The 25,671-nt window shown below is 47.0% G+C and overlaps 1 protein-coding gene across 1 annotated transcript in view; it reads right to left on the minus strand.

Annotated features, from left to right (window-relative positions):
* Nucleotides 1–344: 344 nt before the first annotated feature.
* The window catches only part of LOC114643273 (C-C chemokine receptor type 7-like), a 40,053-nt gene continuing 14,726 nt past the window's right edge, over nucleotides 345–25,671 (minus strand). Inside the window, exon 2 of the mRNA XM_051936410.1 lies at nucleotides 345–4,054. Within this exon, the coding sequence (XP_051792370.1) occupies nucleotides 2,991–4,052 (1,062 nt within the window). The 5' untranslated portion in view covers nucleotides 4,053–4,054 and the 3' untranslated portion in view covers nucleotides 345–2,990. The remainder of the gene's footprint in view (nucleotides 4,055–25,671) is intronic.

Here is a 25,671-nt window from a genome sequence, read left to right on the forward strand (position 1 = left end):
CAAGAGCTCCCAAAAGGAAGCTGGGAGCATAGAGTAGAACCTGTGTCGTCACAATTTCCAAGTAACGTGGTGGTGAGCAGGACCTTTTGTACCTCCAAATCTCGACTCGGGCGATCTCGATGAACAGGATGGATGAGCTTGTTGGGCTGCGTGGTCTGCTCTTGTCACCAATTCTTCTAATAATAAAACCTGCATTGAGCGAATGGAAAAAAAAAAAGACGAAGATGGTACAGGACCACCGAGATCCACCCAAACGGAGGTGAGTTCTGCCATTAGCGACACCAATTCTAGTGATGCTCGTCCGACGTACTGAAAATGGCGTTTCATCACGGACGGCAAGTGAGTATTGAGGCAAAAAGAAAGGAATTTTATTGAATCAAATGTTATAAGAAAAGTCCCAGACTAAAAAATGAAGAAAGTGAAAGTAAATTGGCACTTGGGATACAAAGTCAGCCCTTGACTGGACGTTCTCACCCACATGTGCTTCTAATACAAAATAATAATAATAAAAAAAAATAAAAATACTGACAATCCAGAATCGCTTGCCATCCTTGCACAACACTCCACGTCTCTCCGTTTCTCACGTGACACATGCTAAGATAAGACAAGAAGAACACACACTCGGCGGCCACTTTATTAGGTACACCCGTTTAGTTGCAAATCTCTAATCAGCCAATCTCTTGGCGGCGACTCAATGCATTTCGGCCTGCGGTCATCGTCAAGACGGCCTGCTGAAGTTCAAACCGAGCGTCAGACTGGGGAAGAATAAAGGGGACCGAAGTGACTTTGAATGTGACATGGCTGTTGGTGCCAGACGGGCTGCTCTGAGGATTTCAGAAACTGCTGATCCACTGGGATTTTCACGCACAGCCATCATTAGGGTTTACAGAGAATGGTCTGAAAAAGGGAAAATGTCCAGTGAGCGGCAGATCTCTGTTCATGCCAGAGGTCAGAGGTCAATGGCCAGACTGGTTTGAACTGATAGAAAGGCAACAGTCACTCAAATGAGCACTCGTGACAAGTGAGGTGTGCAGAACAGCAGCTCTGCACACACAACACCTCGAACCTTGAAGCTGGTGACCACACCGGGTGACACTCCTGTCAGCTAAGAACAGGCAAGTCACAAACTGGACAACAGAAGATTGGAGAGACGCCGCCTGATCCGACGAGTCTCGATTTCTGCTGCGACATTCGGATGGTCGGGTCAACAACGTGAAAGCATGGATCCATCCTGCCTTGTATCAACGGTTCAGTCTGCTGGTGGTGGTGTGATGGCATCTGTGATATTTTCTTGGCACATTTTGGGCCCCTTAGTACCAGCTGAGCTTCACTTAAATGCCACAGCCTACCTGAGTCTTGTTGCTGACCACGTCCATCCCGTTATGACCGCAGCGTCCACATCTTCTGATGGCCACTCCCAGTAGGATAACGCGCCATGTCACAAAGCTCAAATCATCTCAAACTGATGTCTTAAACATGACAAGGAGCTCACTGGACTCAAATGGCCTCCACACTCAGCAGATCTCAGTCCAGTCGAGCACCTCTGGGATGTGGTGGAACAGGAGATTTGCATGATGGATGTGCAGCCGACAGATTTGCAGCAACTGTGCGATGCTACCATGTCAATATGAAAGAAAGAAAGGAGGACTGGATTGTGTTGTCTTTTGGTGCTTTCTGTACTGTGCTGTGTAGTGGGGAGCAAAAGACAAAACGCTTCCCCCCTTCAATAAAGGTGTGCGTGTGATTCAGCCTGTCTGTGTCGGGGTTTGGGGAGCGGCACGCCCCCTGGTGGTCCACACATGTCAATATGGACCAAAATCCATCCATCCATCCATTTTCCAACCCGCTGAATCCGAACACAGGGTCACAGGGGTCTGCTGGAGCCAATCCCAGCCAACAAAGGGCACAAGGCAGGAACCAATCCCAGGCAGGGTGCCAGCCCACCGCAGGACACACACAAGCACACCAAGCACACACTAGGGCCAATTTAGAATCGCCAATCCACCTAACCAGCATGTCTTTGGACTGTAGGAGGAAACCCACGCAGACACGGGGAGAACATGCAAACTCCACGCAGGGAGGACCTGGGAGGTGAACCCAGGTCCCCAGGTCTCCCAACTGCGAGGCAGCAGCGCTACCCACTGCACCACCATGCCGCCCTGGACCAAAATCCCCAAAGGAATTTTTCCAGCACCTTGCTGAATCTGTGCCACTGAGAATTACGGCCGGTCTGAAGGCCAAAAAAAAAAACAAAGGGGGGGTGGGGGTCCAATCAGGTGACTGACAAGGTGTACCTAATAAAGTGGCCAGTGGGTGTGCTACAGAAGTTAAGTGTGGACGGTGCTGCACCTAAACTTAAGGACGCTCCATAATCTCGTGTGCCTTCAGACCCATCCAAGCGCTCATTTTTAGGCTGTAAGGACGAGAGTGACGACGGCGGTTTCTAGAAGCACTCATGATGGAGGAGAGGAACACGAGACCTGGTCGATGTCACTAGGAGCCATCATGTGACTCGACGACTTGTTGAATTCTGACCGTGCAAGCACCAGCGCTGCTATGTTTGATATTTAAGGTGTAATAAAAGTTTATTAAGGCAGCGGATAATAAACAGTCACAAACTCACAGGGTGAGTAGGGTTCAAGGCCTAAAGTGCGAGTCTACAGCCGACTCTACGCAACCAACAACTCCTCACATTGCAAAGTTGTAAAATGAACGCATCGCACACCAGTGTAGTCAGACCCTGATTTTGAGGGGGGGGGGGGGGGGTGAACAGAGAAAAGCAGGCCACAAACCACCCCCCCACCACCACCACCTACCCCTTCCCCCAACCAGACGTGGGCGTGTCTTCTGGAATTTGCCGTGTTGTTCACTAATTCTTTACAGGCCATTTTGGATGTGAAATGAGTTGTGTTGGGAGTCCATGAATCTCTGCCTTCTCTTTGGGGTGCAAGCATAGACAAGCATGCCAAAATGCCCACAGTTGGGGCAGCTTACATCTGAAATAAGGAGCTCGAGTCCGTGCCGCTAGACATGAACGAAAACCGCTTGTTGCTCTTCGACTTGTGGCTCTGGTACCGCAAGGCCGAGATGCAGTGGATGTCCTTCAGGACCAGCAGAATGTCATTGCGGAACTTGACCCCCACGAAAGCGTAGAGCACGGGATTCAGGCAAGACCGGATGAACGCCAAGCTCTCGGTCACATACTCCACGTTCATCCTGGTGATCTTCTCCGCGCAGGGCATGGACTTGCTGCCCACGGCCTTCAGAAAGAGGAAGATACTGTAGGGCATTTGCAACACAAAGAACATCCCGATAAGGGCGACGATCACCCAGAGCGCCTTGTGTTTTTTGAAGGTGCGGCTCTTCAGTAAGGTCCCCATGATAATCGAGTAGCAGAAGACCATGATGGTAGATGGCAGGACAAAGCCCACAAAAACCTGTGCTATCTGCATCCCCAAGTTGACCACCATGGAGCTGTCATCGAAGATCATCTGGCAGATGTTCTCCTCATCGATTTTCTCCACCCGGCTGTAGATCATCACAGGAATGCTCAGGATGACGGAAACCACCCAGACCACCGCTGTGGCAATTTTGCTAAACAGAAAGGTTGCTGACCGCAACTTGAGCGCTGAAGTTGCCTGGACAATGACAATGTAACGTTCAATGCTGATGCAGGTGAGGAAGAGAACCCCACTAAAGAAATTTATGCTGTACAGACTCCGGAAGATTTTACAGATGAAGAGTCCGAGGACCCACTGGTTCACTGCATACATTGCATTGAATGGGGCAGTCAACAACCACAGCAGGTCCGCCATGGCCAAGTTGACTAGGAAGACATCGGTCATGGACTTCACCTTCCGGTATAGGATGTAAATCACCAGGATAAGGATGTTTCCCAGCATTCCTAGCACAAATACCACAGCAAACACCAACGGTTGGAAGATCTTCCTGAAGCTGCTGTCTGGCAGCTCGCAGACCTCGGGGATGCCTGAATAGTCTGAAGTGATGTATGTGCTGCCATCGAAGATCTCCGTGGAAGGTCCCATGCTCATGGCTCTGTGGAGACACCAAAATGAAGGTTTTTAGTCTATTGGATGGTAGTGAGACCAGCTATGTTATATGGGCTGGAGACGGTGGCATTGACCAAAAAACAGGGACCCAAACATCCTCCGAGAGCAACTTCTCCCAACCATCCAACAATGATATGGTGACCAATGTGATGGAGCACCGGGCCATAAGGTAAAAGTGAGAACTAAGGGGGCTTGAGAAAGAAAACATTGAAATTTGGGGTCCATGGCCAGGAGATTCCCCAGACCTTTATAATCCCATTGAGAAGTTGTGGTCAAGAAGCGGGTGGACAAACAAAAACCCACCAATTCTGACTATGCAAGAACAGGACTGCCATCAGTCAGGATTAGGCCCAGAAGTTGATTGCCAGGGTGAACTGCAGAGGTCTTGAAAAAGAAAGAAGGGCCAACACTTTAAATATGGACTCTTTGTATAAACTTCATGTCATTGTCAGTAAAAGCCTTTGAAACTTCTGAACTGCTTGTCATTCTACTTCAGCACACCAGAGAAACATCTGACACAAAGTTCTAAAAACACCGAGGCAGCAGACTTTGTGAAAACCAGCACTTGGGTCATTCTCAGAACTTTTGGCCACGACTGTATATATTAGAGATATTGGATGTTTGACTTGTATTTGTGTTTCCAATAAAAAAAAAAAATCGATAACCGAAAATTGCCTCCCACCACTTGACGTCTATCCAGTACGGTGGACCCAAAGGGCAAGTGATGGAAAATGTAAAGATGTGATGCACCCAACTTACAAAAGGTGGCGTGCACAATAAAATGTGGTGTCCACGATGAAGGTGATGCGCTCATTCAAACGACAAAAATGTGGGGAAGCGCATAAGGGCCACTGGTTTGTAGTCAGTGGGTGAAGAGGCGCCTGCCATACAATGCAGTAGCACTTTCTGAAGCCTTAGGGACAACTGATGAGGTGACAGAGGACACCACAAAGTTGGTCAGCACAGGACAGCCATCACCAACTCGAGGACTGTGACTCCGTCTGCTCCTGCGGCTTATCCCGTGTGTCCTCAGTTGTCTCTTTACTTGGTCTTCAGTTATGGACACTCCACACTGATGGTCAGAGGTGGACTCATCACCTTCCATTCCAGTTGATGTGGTAGGAGTTGTTGATGTAATCAGGGGGTGGTGTGTTGGGGTGGACTGGTCATTGGAAGAAGGTGGCAGTGAGAGGGAGAAATCAATTAACAAATTAGCCTACTAGGTGGGAGCGGAGGATGCCATCATCTGTATGCTACACTGATCCCTCTCCCACTTGGACAGAGGCAGTGGTGCTGTAAGAATTATGTTCCTGGACTTCTCTAGCGCCTTCAACACCACCCAACCTCTGCTCATAAGGGACAATCTGACAGAGATGGGAGTAGATTCAAACCTGGTGGCATGGATGGTGGACTATCTTACAGACAGACCTCAGTATGTGCGTCTCGGAAACTGCAGGTCTGACATTGTGGTCAGCAGCACAGGAGTGCCGCAGGGGTCTGTACTTTCTCCGGTCCTGTTCAGCCTATATACATCAGACTTCCAATACAACTTGGAGTCCTGCCACGTGCAAAAGTTCGCTGACGACACTGCTATGGTGGGCTGCATCAGGAGTGGGCAGGAGGAGGAGTATAGGAACCTAATCAAGGACTTTGTTAAATGGTGTGACTCAAACCACCTACAACTGAACACCAGCAAAACCAAGGAGCTGGTGGTGGATTTTAGGAGGCCCAGGACCCTCATGGACCCCGTGATTATCAGAGGTGAGTGTGTGCAGAGGGTGCCGACCTATAAATACCTGGGAGTGCAGCTGGATGATAAACTGGACTGGACTGCCAATACTGATGCTCTGTGCAAGAGAGGACAGAGCCGACTATACTTCCTTAGAAGACTGGCGTCCTTCAACATCTGCAATAAGATGCTGCAGATGTTCTATCAGACGGTTGTGGTGTGCGCCCTCTCCTACACGGTGGTGTGCTGGGGAGGCAGCATAAAGAAGAGGGACGCCTCACGCCTGGACAAACTGGTGAGGAAGGCAGGCTCTATTGTAGGCACGGTGCTGGACAATTTGACATCACTGAGCAGACTCCTGTCAATTATGGAGAATCCACTGCCTCCACTGAACAGGATCATCTCCAGACAGAGGAGCAGCTTCAGTGACAGACTGCTGTCACTGTCCTGCTCCACTGACAGACTGAGGAGATCGTTCTTCCCCCACACTATGTGACTCTTCAATTCCACCCGGGGGGGGTAAACGTTACAATTATATAAAGTTATTGTCTGTTCTTACCTGCATTATTATCAATCTTTAATTGAATATTGTTTTTTGTATCAGTAAGGTGCTGCTGGAGTATGTGAATTCCCCTTTGGGATTAATAAAGTATCTATCTATCTATCTATCTATCTATCTATCTATCTATCTATCTATCTATCTATCTATCTATCTATCTATCTATCTATCTATCTACTAGGCAACTCCATAGGCAATGCTCACTTACCACAGAAGGTTCTATGAGGTACCACCACACAACCCAGTAAAACGCCATTTTAAAACCAGTGCTGTTGCCGCTCTTCAGTAAATCTGGCCCTTGTGTCTTCACTGCCACACCCTGGTACCAAGACACGTGACAAAGAGTGTGGTGGCATACATGGGTGGTGCCAGGGTTGTAACTTACAACTCCTCTCTGTGAAAACAAATGAGCGGGGACCGGTGCCAACTGAATCCAAGCTGTTATGGGCACGCCGGAGCTTATTTAAGGATCCAACCAGCCCAGGATGGGACAAAACATGCACTCAGGTCCCCGATCACCCGTTGGCCACTCCATTCAGAACGTCCTCGGCTGTTTTGGACTGTGAGTAGGTGAGCACCAGAGAACACCACAGAGGATGTCATGGTGGCTGGGAATTCAAGCAGGGGGGCTAACAAGTGACAACCTCACTCCCCCAAAATCAAGTCTGCAGCACTTGAGGTAACTGCAATAAAATAAAAGCAGTCAATGACGACACACACAGTAAAGGCAGAGGCTGCCGGCTGATATTTCGTGAAAGCGTAGCATTCAGAGCGCGGGTGCTGGATGACTGGCTGTCTGCTTTCTGTGCTCCCCTTATGACTCAGGCCTGACCACACAAATCAAAACCAAACCCGCGCGGCTCCGCTTGCGTGACTGCAGCTCTGAAGCCGTTGCACCTGAAACCATGTGGGCTGCCAGCTGGGTTTTCATTTTTGTTCATTCGAGGCATTGCTTGGCATTAAGGGTGTGTCTCTTAGGTTTTAGGACATGTTTTGAAATTGGAAACAATAAATGTGTGTGTGTGTGTGTGTGTGTGTGGCAAAAAGTATGCTGGTCAACAGATACATTCAAGAAGAGGACTGGGCCCAGAGCTCACATCCATGCCTCCTGCTCTCCAAAGCCCTTGACAATGGTGATATGGGCCATTAAGACTGTGACCCGTCTGCTCTTTTAGAAATGGGCACAAATAGGACCACCGATTGGTTGGTTTCACACACTTGAACAGGCCAATTGACTGAACAAAACATGCCAGTCCTGTCCACTTCATTCCAAAATAACATCAAGTTGAGTTGTGAAGGTCCCTACTGTCCACCACACTACTTGGTCACATACAGTGCATCCAGAAAGTATTCACAGCACATCACTTTTTCCACATTTTGTTATGTTACAGCCTTATTCCAAAATGGATTAAATTCATTTGTTTCCTCAGAATTCTACACACAACACCCCATAATGACAACATGAAAAAAGTTTACTTGAGGTTTTTGCAAATTTTTTAAAAATAAAAAAACTGAGAAATCCCATGTCCATAAGTATTCACAGCCTTTGCTCAATACTTTGTCGATGCACCTTTGGCAGCAATTCCAGCCTCAAGTCTTGTTGAATATGATGCCACAAGCTTGGCACACCTATCCTTGGCCAGTTTCGCCCATTCCTCTTTGCAGCACCTCTCAAGCTCCATCAGGTTGGATGGGAAGCGTCGGTGCACAGCCATCTTAAGATCTCTCCAGAGATGTTCAATCGGATTCAAGTCTGGGCTCTGGCTGGGCCACTCAAGGACATTCACAGAGTTGTCCTGAAGCCACTCCTTTGAAATCTTGGCTATGTGCTTAGGGTCGTTGTCCTGCTGAAAGATGAACCGTCGCCCCCAGTCTGAGGTCAAGAGCGCTCTGGAGCAGGTTTTCATCCAGGATTTCTCTGTACATTGCTGCAGTCATCTTTCCCTTTATCCTGACTAGTCTCTCAGTCCCTGCCACTGAAAAACATCCCCACAGCATGATGCTGCCACCACCATGCTTCACTGTAGGGATTGTATTGGCCTGGTGATGAGCGGTGCCTGGTTTCCTCCAAACATGACGCCTGGCATTCACACCAAAGAGTTCAATCTTTGTCTCATCAGACCAGAGAATTTTCTTTCTCATGGTCTGAGAGTCTTTCAGGTGCCTTTTGGCAAACTCCAGGCGGGCTGCCATGTGCCTTTAACTAAGGAGTGGCTTCCGTCTGTCCACTCTACCATCCAGGCCTGATTGGTGGATTGCTGCAGAGATGGTTGTCCTTCTAGAAATTTCTCCTCTCTCCACAGAGGACCTCTGACAGAGTGACCATCGGGTTCCTGGTCACCTCCCTCGATCCCTCAGTTTAAATGGCCGGCCAGCTCTAGGAAGAGTCCTGGTGGTTTTGAACTTCTTCCACTTACAGATGATGGAGGCCACTGTGCTCATTGGGACCTTCAAAGCAGCAGACATTTTTCTGTAACCTTCCCCAGATTTGTGCCTTGAGACAATCCTGTCTCGGAGGTCTACAGACAATTCCTTTGACTTCATGCTTGGTTTGTGCTCTGACATGAACTGTCAACTGTGGGACCTTCTATAGACAGGTGTGTGCCTTTCCAAATCATGTCCAATCAACTGAATTTACCACAGGTGGACTCCAATGAAGCTGCAGAAACATCTCAAGGATGATCAGGGGAAACAGGATGCACCTGAGCTCAATTTCGAGCTTCATGGCAAAGGCTGTGAATACTTATGGACATGTGCTTTCTCCATTTTTTTATTTTTAATAAATTTGCAAAAATCTCAAGTAAACATTTTTCACGTTGTCATTGTGAGGTGTTGTGTGTAGAATTCTGAGGAAAAAAATGAATTTAATCCATTTTGGAATAAAGCTGTAACATAACAAAATGTGGAAAAAGTGATGCGCTGTGAATACTTTCCAGATGCACTGTATGTTCCACGTGTCTGTGGTTCTCTATGTGGTGACAAACCTCCTAATGTTTGAGTGAAATTTCAAAGTGTGTCCCCGTGTTCTTGATGAACTCATTTTAAAGTCACCGTCTTGACCCACTGGACTGATTCCCTTCATCATTTTAAGCACTTCACTCAGGTCACCTCTTCATTTTTTAATCTTTCCTCATAACTCATCCCCTGTAGTCCCAGAACCAGCCTGGTCACTCTACTCTGGACTTTCTCCAGTGCTGCTTTGTCCTTTTTGAAGCCTGGAGACCAAAACTTCACACAGGATTCCAGGCGAGGCCTCACCAGTGTGTTATAAACTTCCTTGGACAGTCAGGGCCATCTTATCGTATGGGCACAGGCCTGGAGCCCACGATGTTTCTTATGCCTATGTATGTTTCTGTTTTGCTATCAAAACAGGGGCTCCAGTGCACTACTTTGCCTAGAATGGTGGTAAGATGGCCCTGCCGTACTCCACACATCAGGACGCTATATGACCTGACATTCTGTTAAACTTCTTAATGGCTTCTGGACACTGGTAGTCAATTGTGTCAAGTCCACTACGACTCCTCCGTCCTTCTCATAAGGCGCATTTTTAATTTTCAGACTTCCCATTTGTGTATTCAGACCTCCCATTTTTACTTCCTAGGTATAATAATTTACATTTACTAACATTAAATTTCATCTGCCACAGATCTGCTCAAGCTTGTCCAAGTCCCGCTGTGATGATTCAACAGATTCTACATCATCTGCCAATGATCTTGGTATCACCTTCAGACTTCACCAGTTTGTTATTTATATTCCTATCCAAATCATTTATACAGGGTGAGCCAAAATGAAGTACCACATTTCAAACGTTTATTCTGCAAAAGGGCTACAAAATAAAATAAACTTCATTGCGACACAAGAAAGGGTTTACAAAATAGATTTTCTTTCACTGTGTTTTAAAAATGATGTCTTCAAAGCGGTGGCCATCATTAGTGATACACTCTTGGAGACGATTTCTGAATGCTCGCACGACTCGTTCGGCCATTTCACGTTGAACAGCGTCCTTGAGGGCTTCAGTGTTTTGAGGTCAGTGTGAGGATACCTTCGACTTGAGATAGAAATCGCACGGAGCGAGATCAGGCAAACGTGAAGGCCACCTGACATCACCACACAGCGAGATCAAGCGAACGTGAAGGCCACCCAACATCACCACACAGTGAGATCAAGCGAATGTGAAGGCCACCGGACATCACCACACAGCGAGATCAAGCGAACGTGAAGGCCACCCGACATCACCACACAGCGAGATCAAGTGAACGTGAAGGCCACCCGACATCACCACACAGTGAGATCAGGCGAACGTGAAGGCCACCCGACATCACCACACAGCGAGATCAGGCGAACGTGAAGGCCACCCGACATCACCACACAGCGAGATCAGGCGAATGTGAAGGCTACCCGACATCACCACACAGTGAGATCAAGTGAACGTGAAGGCCACCTGACATCACCACACAGCGAGATCAGGCGAATGTGAAGGCCACCTGACATCACCACACAGCGAGATCAGGCGAATGTGAAGGCCACCCGACATCACCACACAGCAAGATCAAGTGAACGTGAAGGCCACTGGACATCACCACACAGCGAGATCAGGCAAACGTGAAGGCCACCCGACATCACCACACAGCGAGATCAAGCGAACGTGAAGGCCACCCAACATCACCACACAGTGAGATCAAGCGAATGTGAAGGCCACCGGACATCACCACACAGCGAGATCAAGTGAACGTGAAGGCCACCCGACATCACCACACAGTGAGATCAGGCGAACGTGAAGGCCACCCGACATCACCACACAGCGAGATCAGGCGAACGTGAAGGCCACCCGACATCACCACACAGCGAGATCAGGCGAATGTGAAGGCTACCCGACATCACCACACAGTGAGATCAAGTGAACGTGAAGGCCACCTGACATCACCACACAGCGAGATCAGGTGAATGTGAAGGCCACCTGACATCACCACACAGCGAGATCAGGTGAATGTGAAGGCCACCCGACATCACCACACAGCAAGATCAAGCGAACGTGAAGGCCACTGGACATCACCACACAGCGAGATCAGGCAAACGTGAAGGCCACCCGACATCACCACACAGCGAGATCAAGCGAACGTGAAGGCCACCGGACATCACCACACAGCGAGATCAAGCGAACGTGAAGGCCACCCGACATGACCACACAGCGAGATCAGGCAAACGTGAAGGCCACCTGACATGACCACACAGCGAGATCAGGCGAATGTGAAGGCCACCCGACATCACCACACAGCGAGATCAGGCGAATGTGAAGGCCACCCAACATCACCACACAGCGAGATCAAGCGAACGTGAAGGCCACTCCACGCAGGGAGTTTAGCTTATCCGGAAACATCTCCCGCAAAACTTGCATGGATCTCCGTGCTGTATGAGCCGTCTCTCCATCCTGTTGACACCAGGCATCCACCACATCCACTTTCTTCCAGTTGGGACCGTTAAACCTTCTTTTGCATTTCAATAAAACCTTCTTTTGCATTTCAATTTCATGTTCTGAAATGACGGTGACCGTTGCCTCCCCTCCTCAAAAAAGTAAGGGTCTACAATGCCAAATTCTGCAGCGGCGCACCAAACTGTAACACGGTGCTCACTGTGCAGGGGGTCTCTGATGAAGTTCACCAGGGTTGGTTTCAGCCCAATAGCAAATATTTTGCTTATTTACGCAACCTTTCAAATGGAAATGCACCTCGTCGCTGACGTCACATGACGATGGCATCGCGATGAACGGTTGGCAGAATGTTGGCGCACAACTCTCTACGGCTCTCCCAGTCTCTCTCAGTGAGTTCCTGCACTGCCATCATTTTGTATGGATGGAAATTAATGTTAATGTTAATTAATTAAGACCAGGATGGTGGTCCCCCTCTGTAAGAAGGGGGACCGGAGGGTGTGTTCCAACTACAGAGGGATCACACTCCTCAGCCTCCCTGGAAAAGTCTATTTGGGGGTTCTGGAGAGGAGGGTCCGTCGGATAGTCGAACCTCGGATTCAGGAGGAACAGTGTGGTTTTCGTCCTGGTCGCAGAACAGTGGAACAGCTCTACACTCTTAGAAGAGTCCTGGAGGGTGCATGGGAGTTCGCCCAACCAGTCTACATGTGTTTTGTGGACTTGGAAAAGGCGTTCGACCGTGTCCCTCGGGGAATCCTATGGGGGGTGCTCCGGGAGTATGGGGTACCGGACCCCCTGATAAGGGCTGTTCTGTCCCTGTACGATCGGTGTCAGATCTTGGTCCGTATTGCCGGCAGTAAGTCGAACCTGTTTCCAGTGAGAGTTGGACTCCGCCAGGGCTGCCCTTTGTCACCAATTCTGTTCATAACTTATGGACAGAATTTCTAGGTGCAGCCAGGGTGTTGAGGGGGTCCAGTTTGGTGGGCTCAGGATTGGGTCACTGCTTTTTGCAGATGATGTTGTCCTGTTTGCTTTATCAGGCCGTGATCTTCAGCTCTCTCTGGATCGGTTCACAGCCGAATGTGAAGCGGCTGGGATGGGAATCAGCACCTCCAAATCCGAGACCATGGTCCTCAGCCGGAAAAGGGTGGAGTGCCCTCTCAGGGTAGGGAGCGAGATCCTGCCCCAAGTGGAGGAGTTCAAGTATCTTGGGATCTTGTTCACGAGTGAGGGAAGAATGGAGCGTGAGATCGACAGGCGGATCGGTGCGGCGTCCGCAGTAATGAGGGCTCTGCATCGGTCTGTCGTGGTGAAAAAGGAGCTGAGCCGTAAGGCAAAGCTCTCAATTTACCGGTCGATCTATGTTCCTACCCTCACCTATGGTCATGAGCTATGCTGGACATCACTCTGACATCGGCGAATTCTGATAAAGTTCCTCCCACCATCACCCTCTGCTTCCTGCGTCTGAGCCAATTCAAATTGAGTAGCTAGGAGACTGGTATAATAGAGGGACAGGGGAAGACAGCCTGCCAGAACTGTTGGCTCCTCTGACTGGCTAGATGACAGCATTCCTAGGCCAAGGTACTCACAGCTACAGGGCATGCTGGGAACTGTAGTCCTGAGTTGGCAGTCCTGCAGGGTTCCTTGGGTGCTGCCAGGGGGAGCTGAAGGAAATAACAGTCCCTACTTTGTAGGGTTTCTGTCTGACCCTGAAGTGCTTTCTATATGCAACGTCTTACCAGTGGATGCCCCGTGTTAAAGGAGCCATTCTGCCTCACCCAGGGGATTTGGAGTGGGGTGGAGTTGGGTGAGTGAGGACAATGCTTGCCTGGGAGGAGTACAGGGAGAGAGTTTTATTTGTGTTTGGAATTCGACATAAAAGTATTTTTCTTATTATAAACCAGGCTTTGTGGCGCCCCCAACAAGTCACACACTCCTTAACTCCTTAACATCAGGCTGTCGGGGATGCTTCTCTGACGCAGGCCCTGGGAGGCTTGTGAGGGATAAAATGAATGCAGTAAAACACAAATTGAATTGCGCTCGTAGCGGTGGGGAGTTTATTGCTTTTGTTTATTTGTGATTTACAAGATTATTTTGGTCTTATGCTCTGTTTTTGACTTTGTCTTGAGGATTTGTGATTATTATTTGTTTGTCTTTAACCCTAAGCACGCAGCCAAGACAACCCTGGAGTGGCTTTGGGAGACGTCTGTGAGTGCCTTTGAGTGGCACAGCCAAAGCCCACCCTTAAACCCCATGTGTGGAGAGAGTGCCAGTCGAAGCCCACTTAGAGCACAAGGAAGGGTTGACAGACATAGCCCCTTGTTGTCCATAGCATGTTGTCAGTATTATTATTACAATCTGTTATCACCTCTGTGTTCAGTGCCCCCTTTGTGCATGTACCTCAGACCTTAAGGAGCATGTGGCCCTTGGTGTACGGAGCGGGTAGTGGCACCCATTCAGTACTGTGTCTGGAGCGTGGGTGCCTTTATAAATACAAACAACATCCCCTTTGCTTGCATAATGAAGACATCATTATCATACTTCTATGATCCAGGGGGACGAAGAACACACCCATTAACGTTCATAAATAGTGCCCCTCAGCAGGGGCGGCTCTAGGCTCCTAGTGGTCCTGGGCAGAGAAAGAATCGGTGGCTCCTTCGCCCGCCAATGTCAATGTGGTATTTTATGCACGGCGGATGGCCACGTCCGTTGTGGACACTGCATAGCCGCCTCGTGCTCATGACACGCTTCTATATGCGCGTGTCCGTCACTTGAAAACTAAGTGGCGGCCCATGATATTCTCATTACGGCAGAACATTATAATACTACATATACTGTAGCTTACTGCTTCGACTCGAGCGACATTAGTAAATACAGCGTACTAATTAACAAGAAACACAAGGTTTTTCGGCCACATTGCCGTCAGCTCTGTTGTTATTTTCTCTTTCTGTTTCATATTCAACTAGACAAGGAGCCCGTTTCGACAACATAAGATGAAACGGGCACGAGTTTGTGTCAGCAGTGTTTGAAGAACAAATGATAAGTAACGAAGAAGTTGTTTTGTAATGATTGTAGTCCACTTTACTCATTACTGTACAGGCTTGTACTGTTAGTTGATGAATTTTCCAGGCCTATAGTATAACATTGAATGATGAATGTTCCAGTACAATATGGAATAGTAATAAGTATAAGCACCACAAACTTGATATTGGTGTATTGAATGAATGCGTAATTGAATCAGAATGCGTAATTAGGCCTCGAGCTGTAGTCGAAATCGCCTTTCAGGCCTCCAGAGCTTTAATTGAAGTCGCCTTTCTCTTTGAATTTTCGCGGCCGTAAATCCGCCACCTGCCGCGATGTCGGTCTCGTAAGGTTTTTCGGGCAGCTGCGCAGAAGGCGACTGCGCATTCGGCATCGGGCGGACGTGAGTGAGTGAGTGAGTGAGGAGGCAGGCGATTTATGTATTAAGATATATATACTGGCGTGGCAGCCCTGTGCAGGTGCACAGTTTACACATGCCTAAGGCCGCCCCTGCCCTCAGATGAAAGCCCCCTGTGTCACCTAATGGACTGACCGGCTCTGGGAGAGAGCGACCTGAAGATGACAGTTTACAGAAGCTTCCCATCAAATCTAATGGAGCTGCAGAGGGCCTGTCAGGAAGAAGGGGATAAACTGCCCACATCCAGGTGTGCAAAGTTTGTAGAGACGTACCCCAAGAAGACTCAGTGCTGGAACTGCATCCAAAGGGTCTTCTACAAAAGCACGGAATCAAAGGGTCTGAATACTTCTATGAAGGGAGTTTTCAGTTTTTGAATTTTAATAAATGTGCAAATCTTTCCATAAACATGTCCTCACTTAGGGGTTACTTAGTGCAGATTGATGGGCAAAAATGACACATTTCTACATTTAAAATTAAATCTATAAAACAAAGTGTGCAAAAAGTGAAGGAGTCCACAGTATGTGGAGCAACAAGATTAATCAAACGCGCAAATAGAGAAAACGTTTCATAAAGGTAAAAAAAGCCGACTTGAAATTAGAATCAGCTTTAGTGCCACCAATTTCGGCCATGAAAGTGGGACAGAAACAGATGCCTACGCACGCTTGTGGACAGCCTGGCAGTCAAACGAAACCTGGGCTTTCTCGCACGGAAGTTTCATTCTTAACAAATGTAAAAAAAAAAAAAAAACCCACACATTAAGTGCCAATAATAGTAAGTGTGCCGTGGCGCTCACTTCACCAGAAATCCGTTAAGCACGTGTCTGTGGAGAATTCAAGAGTCCGCGGGCGAGAAAGCAGCCGCCTTACCGCGATGGCACGCGACAGACGAGACGTGAGGTGTGGCAGGAGGATGGCATGGAGGGCTAGGTAGCACACAGACGAGCCATCCGAGGACTGTGAGAAGGCAGTGGACCCCCAAGGAGCGCACAATGGACACCAAGGTGAGCGATCGAGAGTGGGCGCGGGCGCGCGCGGAGCGAGATGTTTCGCGTGACGGACAGAAAACTCGAGTTAGAGAGACAGCCCGGGAAAAATCGACTAATAAAGCGTGTTAAGGAGAAATTAAAAGGACTTGTTACAAACGGGCACATTAATCTGAATAAACGATTCAGAAGCGCCTATGAACCTGACCACGATGGCCCTTTGAAGTAATTTTATTATAAACATCGCTTTCATGAACCGCCCTTGTTGTATAGCGCCATTTGTGAGGAACTGGGCATGCGTAATTAAAGACAGAAAGGTCAGCACTGACAAAAGCGTAGCCGTTCATCCATTTATCCATCCATCCATTATTTAACCGGCTTATCCACACTCTTAAAATGAAAGGTTGCCAGAGTGGCAATGCCATAGGAGAACCACTTTACCCAGCAAACAGTCAAAGATTGGCTCCATGTGGGTAGACTATGTGGGCAGTGTGAGCTTGGGAAAACCGAATTAAATTTCCTTAACAAAGGTTCCCTTTTAGCCCAAAAGAGAGGTGTGTGTGTGTGGGTTTGGTAATCACTGGTAGGACAAGCTCAGTAAATTCCTTAGTATTTTAGTGATGTTTTATCCTTTATGCGCCATGTACAATTTTGTTATATCAGAAATGTGTTATTTTCGTTATTTTTTGCCGTTAGAGGGCAGTGTCAGCTATTTGTACTGCGCCCGTGGAGTAATTGCAGGTTAAGGGCCTTTGGGCCCAACGGAGTAGCATTCCATGTCACTACAGGGATTCGAACTCGCAACCGTCGAGTTACCAGCCCAGCTGCTTCAGCCAGGGAGCCACCACTCCTGCTCATTGGCCCTCGAGCGACACATGTAGGGCGCCGACATCTAAGTGGTGTCATTTAAGAAATTTAGGAGGCGCACGCGCTCCCGGACAACGTATGATCTACGGACTTTAATATGGAGTCTGCACATTTTTACTTTCATAAACGGACCCCAGCAGGTAACAGCGCCCAGTCAGTATCATGTCTGGAGTGTGCGCCTCTTAAGCTTGGTGTGTACCAACCTGTGCCCAGCGGATTGACCGGCTTTGGGTGTCACAGAGAAGCCACATTTTTGGTTCCAAAAAAGAGCCATCCGCATGAAGGTTCCTGAAAGCTCCTTTACTTATTTAAATATGTAACGGTGCCATTAAATATCCATATTCTATTCCGTTTTAATAGGACCCTTTCTGCATACAATCACACGAGCCTGGCACCGCGTACTGTTGTATCGATCGGGTCCTGAAATTCGACGGACTGACTGACGGATTGTAAGTATTATAAAGCGCCATACATGCACTGAAACGACAGTAATACGCTCTGAACACCAGGGGGCGCGCACTCCTTAAAGTCCGCGATTTATACATAAAGGGGCGCGCACTTCGGACACCGAGTGATGGGGGGACCTCCAGTAATACCGATTTACCTGCTAAGAATAACGAGGGCCGAGTCCTATGGCCATCTTAATGTATGGTCACAACAGGCACAGTAATACAGGGTCCCATGGTGTTTCCAATGCCTACGTATATTTCTGTTTTGCTATCCAAACAGGGGCCCCAGCGCACTACTTTGCCCTTTGTGGGGGTTATGATGCTGCTAAGAAGGCCCTGTGTGACAAATCTGTCTATTTGTGATTATTTATGGAGCCTGATACGGACCTACTGTGATAAACTGGCGCCCTGTGCAGGGTGTGTTCCCTGCCTTGTGCCCAATACTTGCAGGGATGGGCTGTTCAGGACAAAGCGGGTTAGAAAATGTCTGACTGTTACGGATGTAAACAATGAAACCGGTGTCACTTGAACCTTCATGAGAGCGGTTCTTTAGTTCTTTGGCCTTTTTGGTGTCGTGACCCTCAGAACCCCCCAACCACCCATGTTCCCCTTGGCAAAATGAATGACAATCATTAGAGGGCTGACCTGCTCACGTCCCACCGCAATCCACGACCAACATAAACAACAGTAACTCACAACCGTCTGGCGTCAGCCCGTGACCCAGAAGTGGCCGGCGACCTAGTTGTTGAGAAACACATCCAGAAACAGTTCCCCTGTATCTTCTCTCTGATTAAACTACTGGGTCACTTTTATTTTATTTTGTTTTATTTTAAGAGTGAGGAGGAGTTGGTGTGAAATTTACCTGATCTGTAACCCTGCATTCCGTACGCTTGCTCTTGGTTTCATTCTGGAGATTTTTTTTACTTTAGGTTGACTACCGTAATTCTCAAAATGGCTTCCCAATGGCCTGAAATGTGCTGCATCAGTGCAGCTTGAAACGCAAGAGGAGAAACAAAGGGGGGGGGGGGGGGGGTTTGGGGGGGCGACAGTCCATCAGGGACCACTCACGCATACTGCAATACCAGTCTAACAAACTTTTTTGTCGTTGGCTCTGTGGGAAGTAAACCCGGGGAGGCAGGGGGAGAACATGCAAACTCCACACTGACAATATTTACGCTGCCAAAGTGGTGCTGCAGAGCGGTGCCTTAGGGGGAACCATTTTTTAGTTCAGTAAAGAACCATCCAGGTCCCAGAAAGAACCTTTTATTTATTTAGATCCATAAGATGCTATATGGCACTCAAAAAATGAACTATCAGGGATGTTCACTTTAAGCACCTAACTTTAATTTAAAATAATGATGTTTTCTGGGATTACGTACCTTCTTCTAGCTGCATTGACTTAAACCTGTTAGCCGTCACACAATTCATTTATGTTGAAACAACACAATCAGATCATCTGCTTTCAACAGTAGCATAACTTTCCTCAGGGACTGCTGTCATTACTCACTAATTTGATGTCAACCTTACTCAGAATTAACACTTTTCTAATCCTCAGATCGCGGTATTCCCACTTCCCCGATACAAAGTCAAATTACGTTCATTTAATTTAAAATGAGTCAAGCTTTATGCACACGACTATCCCAGACGATGTTTTGCATAAAGCTCCGCCCCTTTTGTTGACAGCACATTCCGAGGGTTCGCCGCACCTTCGTATCCTTGGAATGAAAAAATTAGGGTTAGGGTTAGGGTTGATTCCCCCCAAAATGCCGTGGGTTTTGCTGGGTTATGGAAGCCGATTTACGAGCCTTGCTTTTGATACACGTCGCCCACGCTACATCAGAGAAGCATTTTTTTTCTTTGATTCCAAAACAGCAATTGAATTAATGTTGAGAATGCCATCAATCAAAACATAACTTGATTAGTTTATATGATAAAAATTGAATGACTACACATTTAAATCAATTGAACAGTGTTGATAAGGATTGGACTTTTATTACAGAAGATGTAATTCATTAGTATCGTCATCAACAGCTAAGTGAGGGCACAGCGCTGTGACGTATCTTTTAGGTAAGGTGAGGCCGTTTAGCTCATACTACTAAAACATACACTCGCTGGCCACTTTATTAGGTACATCTTACTAGTCCCGAGTTGACCAAGCCCCCCGGTCAGGGATTTTGGTCCATATGGACTTGTGTGGACCACCAGGGGGCGCGCCGCTCCCCAAAGCCCGACACAGACAGGCTGAATCACACGCACACCTTTATTTAAGGGGGAAAGCGTTTGTCTTTTGCTCCCCACTACACAGCACAGTACAGAAAGCACCAAAGCATCTCTTTCTTTCTTTCTTTCTTTCTTTCTTTCTTTCTCTCTGTTGCCTCCACTCCTTCTCGCAAGATTTTATCCTCCACCTCCCAGCTCTGGCTCACCGACTGGTGGTAAGGGGACTCCTTTTATAGTGCACCTGGAACTGCTCCAGGTGTTTCTTGCACTTCTCTAAGGACTCAGCTGCACCTACAGCACCCCCTGGCAGTGCCCACGGAGCCCAACAGGGCTGCTCCAAACTACAACTCCCAGCGTGCCCTGCGAGGATCCGTGGTGCAGTAGCATCCCCCATGGGGGTATGTCCTCTAGCGTCTTGGTGGAGATAACGTCCTAAATATGTTTTCTCCCTCGGTCCTTCTACCCAGCTGGCGTCCCTGTTGGGTAATGGCCCTGGCCATCTGTCACACATGATAGCACCACACAGTTTCTGCAAATTTGTTGGCTGCACATCCATGATGCGAATCTCCCATTCCATCACCTCCTAAATGTGCTCTACTGGACTGAGATCTGCTGAATGTGGAGGCCATTTGAGTCCAGTGGACTCCTTGTCATGTTCAAGAAACCAGTTTGAGATGATCTTAGCTTTGTGACATGGCACGTCATCCTGCTGGAAGTGGCCATCAGAAGATGGGGACACTGCGGTCAAAAAGTGATGGACATGGTCAGCAACAATACTCAGGTAGACTGTGGCATTTAGACGATGCTCAGTTGGTACTAATAGGCACAAAGTGGGCCAAGAAAATATCACAGACACCGTCACACCTCCACCACCACCAGCAGACTGAACCATTGATATGAGGCAGGATGGATCCATGCTTTCATGTTGTTGACCCGACCATCCGAATGTCGCAGCAGAAATCGAGACTCGTCAGACTAGTCAATGTTTTTCCAGTCTTCTGTTGCCCAATTTTGGTGAGCCCCTGTGAATTGTAACCTAAGTTGTCTATTCTTGTCTGACAGGAGTGGCACCCGGTGTGGTGTCATGCTGCTGCTGCAGTCCACCTGCTTCAATCTTCTATGTGTTGTGTGTTCAGAGCTGCTCTTCTGCACACCTCAGCACACCTCAGCGCTTATTTGAGTGACTGTTGCCTTTCTATCAGCTCAAACCAGTCTGGCCATTCACCTCTGACCTCTGGCATCAATATGGCATTTCCACTCACTGATACTTTCCCTTTTGCAGACCATTCTCTGTAAACCCTAGAGATGGCTGTGCATGAAAATCCCAGTAGATCAGCAGTTTGTGAAATCCTCCGAGCAGCCCGTCTGCCAACCTCGCAGTCACTTCAATCCCCCTTCTTCTTCTCCATTCTGATGCTCAGTTTGAACTTCAGCAGCTCGCCTTGACGATGTCTACCGGCCGAAATGCTGCCATGTGATTGGCTGAGCACAGATTTGCATTAGCTAGCGGCTGTACCTAATAAAGTGGCCACCCAGGGTATATTATATATATACTGTATATTGGAGTTATTAGACCCAGTAACATAAAACACTCTTGAGGCTGTGTTAGTTAGTTGAGTTTGATGAATATAAGGAAATGTATTTGACCCAACTTGACCACATTGTGCTGACTGAGCACAAGTCATTTAAGGAGACAACGCTCAGTACTTTCAGTTACAATTTACACAACTCAGTTTTGAGGAGATTCTTGACATAACGCAGTTAAGTAAATCTAGAAAAAGATTTTTTTGCGTGTACAATGGCTGACCCTGCGCTCTGACCTCCAAGACAATTTCTTCTCGGGGATTTAATAAAGGATATCAAATCAAAGGTGTGCTCCATACGTAACCATGAATAGATGAGAACAGACTTGGGACACCCCAGTGGCTTCTTGATTCTCAAAGGAGACTCCGTGCACACAACCACGCAGGCTCAGCTCAGGTTTTCTAGTATCTTGCTAGGTAGCCTTTCTATTTTGTCCTTTTTAAAGTCCAAAGAACCATCTCCATGTGCAGATAAGTAACCCCTCACCGAGTGTAATGGTGCCTTGTCAATGAGGAGCCACACCTCCCAGTTAAGTGCCATTAAGAAAACAGGATTGGTGTTTTTATATGAGGGTAGGCACAGGATTCGGACCCAGGACTCTACTCGCTGCGCCACCTGTTGGTTTGGTTAATGACTTCAACTGGCCCAGTGTGTGTGTGTGTGTCCGTCCTGCTAAAGACTGGCATTCCAGTTGCACTCTTACAAGTATACTGGTTCCTGAATGGCACTTTACTGGGTTGTATGTGTGAAAGAAAAATTAACTGCTTGCAAACTACTTACAGTTAATAGCTGACAAATAACTGCAGATTATTTATACGGGCGTCTGTCATAAGCCAGGCTGCGGTACGCTGACCCAGGACAACTTCCAGTTTCTTTACAAACGCGTCTGTCTGACACAGAAAAGATGACCTGTCCTTCTATCTGACAAGTAAAAAAAATAAAAAAATAAAATAAGAACAGATGGCCTATTAGCATAATAAAATAAAATGCTTAAGTAAACGATATTATGCTTTTTGATTGAGTAAGGGGAAGGGGGAGGAAGAAGAAATGATAAAAAGCCAATCGAAAAATGGAACTTTGCTCTTCTGCCTTGCAATGTAGAATCGAGGTGCTCATCTGTGACTGAATAAAAATCGAATTGACTGAACTCTTCCTGTCTTCTGGGGGGGTTTCTTCCACATATGGCTCCTGGTTAAACTCTTGCTTGACTAAGAGCCACTGGGGAGAGCTCTCTGCCGAAATTGAATATTTAGGATTTGAAAACAACAACAACAACATTTCCTAATCCGTGACCAGTCTTCACAGCTAATGAACTCCTTTTCCCTTCATTTTAATAGCCCTGTTTTTAAGGATTTGGTCCTCTGAATTGATTCTTTTCCTTATTAAATGGCAGCAAACAGAAATGAGATGTGAAATGAGCCGACAGATGACCAGCTAAATTAGAACATCAGACTCCAGCCAGTTTCACTCCAACCAGTTTCTTAATGAGAAGCCAATCCTTGCTGTTAATTATTGAATCTCCAGAGTTGTTGCTGCTCTCAGTAAACTGTTGATTTCTGTTTATTCAAAGACCACCAAAATCAAGATGTTTTGGTGATCTGAGCAGACCAACACAACCGAGACCTTCACCTTTCTTTATTTTCAGGTTGTTTTGTGTCTAATTATTATTTGGCTGCTCATTAAGGAAAAAGAAACAACTAAGGGGGTCTCTGAGTCATGTCAGTTAAAAACGAAGGCAAAACAAGTTAATTAGCAGCAAAACGGCAAAGATGGTTAGAATGGGGCGGCATGGTGGCGCAGTGGGTAGTGCTGCTGCCTCGCAGTTAGGAGACCCGGGTTCGCTTCCTGGGTCCTCCCTGCGTGGAGTTTGCATGTTCTCCCCGTGTCTGTGTGGATTTCCTCCCAAAGTCCAAAGACATGCAGGTTAGGTGCATTGGTGATTCTAAATTGTGCTTGGTGTGTGTGTGCCCTGGCGCCCTGCCCAGGGTTTGTTTCCTGCCTTGCGCCCTCTGTTGGATCCAGCAGACCCCCGTGACCCTGTAGTTAGGATATAGCAGGTTAGATAATGGATGGATGGATGGTAAGAATAAAAACCTGCAGGCACTGTGGCCCACCAGTACGGAGTTGGACACTCCATACTAAGCACAGCCCTGCGACAAACCTTTTGGGGGTAGCAAGTGGGGCGAAAATCCGGTGTGTGTTAACATTATTTTTATTAAATCCGTGTGCATACCGGTAACAGCATTTGACGTAACCGGCCCCGCATGGGGTTGGTCATCCCTAGATAACACCGGTATAGGCCGCCTCTGGGGATGTCACAGATCTCCTCTCATCTGTTCACGTCTACACTGAAAAAAAAAAAGGTGATGATTCACACTTAATATTTTCAATCTGAACCAATATAATTCTTTTTAGCTTACTGATCCCACAATTTTTAAGCTGAGGCAAATCATTTAGAGTGATTGGGTGCAATTCACTTGTTTTATACTAAATCTATTTTTTAAGTTAATTCTTCTTTTTTGGCAGTTGGAAAGCCAGCATGCTGGAAAGTTCGACCGGAAGAAAATACAAACGGGCCCTCAAACACAGCACATGAACAAACTAAAATATTAAGTTACCTGAAATAGGATTTCTACGTTTATTCCTTCCACTATAACTTACTTTGGTACAAACAATTTTTTTTTACTTTGATTGAGATCTGAAACCAAATACTGTATTTCAAGCTAAATGACTAATCTTAAGTTGCTTGAAAGAGAAAATTTACGTTGAATGAACAACATCAATGTTATACTGTTTTCAGTGTATTTATAGACCCTTTTAGGGATCTGAATAAATCAAAGGTCTTTCTGGAGCCTTCATATGGGTGGTTCTTTTGGGAAGCAAAATTCGTTCCCGTATCGCCCCGCTCTTGGTACTTTTATTTTTAAGAGTTTGTACACAAGAAAGGCAGACAGACCTTCACCGATGGTGAAAACCTCTACTGAGAACTCGGCGTCGATGTCCGCCAGACTTTGAAACGCCCAACGCCCTCCAATACCCACGACTTCAAAAGGCAAGTGAACAGCAGCAGCAAAGGCGACAACCGCAGGCAGCCCGTCGGACTCCCACCCGTAATAGCGCTCGGAGGACAAGACAGTAAAGGAAAGAGAAAAGGAAATGAAAAATGTCAGAATCTGCAACGAGGAGCCAGCAGCTGCGGCTTCAAAAGAGCAAAAATGGCAGATTAATATCACAAGAAGTTAACACCGACATGGTCTTTGAAGATCTGCACATAGGATATCAACTAAAATTTAAATTACAGTAACAGCCGCATATTTTAATGAATTGATATATTCATCGTGATAACAATCTTAGGGGCAAAACAACAGATTAATGATATCAGATGAGCTGAGCTTGCAGAATGACAGTAGATAGATAGATAGATAGATAGATAGATAGATAGATAGATACTTTAATTCATGGACGTCGGTGCTGTTGTGGTGTCTGCCCGTTGGGTATCCCATCAGTAAGAAGCCCTTCAGGGTCTGACAAATCCCCAAGTTGCACTTTTGGTTAGTTGGTGAAAATCTTCATTGCTTCAAATCCGCAAGAACAGTAGGGCCACCGCAAAGAAGCCGAAGTAGTCGCCTCATTTCAGGCTTCACTCGGCTTATTCAGAGCCCAAGAATAGGAACGGGACGGGACGACAGTCTGCGCACGCGCACACACACTGAATGCGCACTCTCCAGCTCACCTGGACTACACACCCGTGGCACGAAGATAGAAAATTAGGAGATCAGGGGGGAAAAAAAATCACACATACACACCAGGAGAGCGTGCAACAATCACACGGCAGTGACCGGGGCTGGGGGTAGCAGCCGGCGTTAAAGGTTTACATTTTTAAGGACAAATGCTTATTCTACGGTTGTGTGTTAAAGATTAAAATCGACAAGACTTGCATTTAATGTTATGGTTATGTAAAAAAAGGAAAATCTGGGAAAATCCGTTATTTTGTTTATGTTTTTAATATGTTACAAGAGAAAGAAAGAAAGATATTATATAGTGTTTCATAAAAAAAACATTACGCAAAGTAACAACAAACTATTCAACATAAGATAGAAGAAAAACTGTTATGTAGTGCCTTTCATGATATGCCACACCTAAAGTAAAAAGTATTTAATTTAAGAAAGAAAGAAAGAAAGAAAGAAAGAAAGAAAGAAAGAAAGAAAGGAAAATTTTGATTTTTAACATACACTGTGTAACGCGGGTGGCACGGTGGCGCAGTGGTAGCGCTGCTACCTCGCAGTTAGGAGACCTGGGTTCGCTTCCCGGGTCCACCCTGCGTGGAGTTTGCATGTTCTCCCCGTG

The sequence above is a fragment of the Erpetoichthys calabaricus genome, chromosome 14, assembly GCF_900747795.2.
Source record: "Erpetoichthys calabaricus chromosome 14, fErpCal1.3, whole genome shotgun sequence".
Lineage (NCBI taxonomy): Eukaryota > Metazoa > Chordata > Cladistia > Polypteriformes > Polypteridae > Erpetoichthys > Erpetoichthys calabaricus.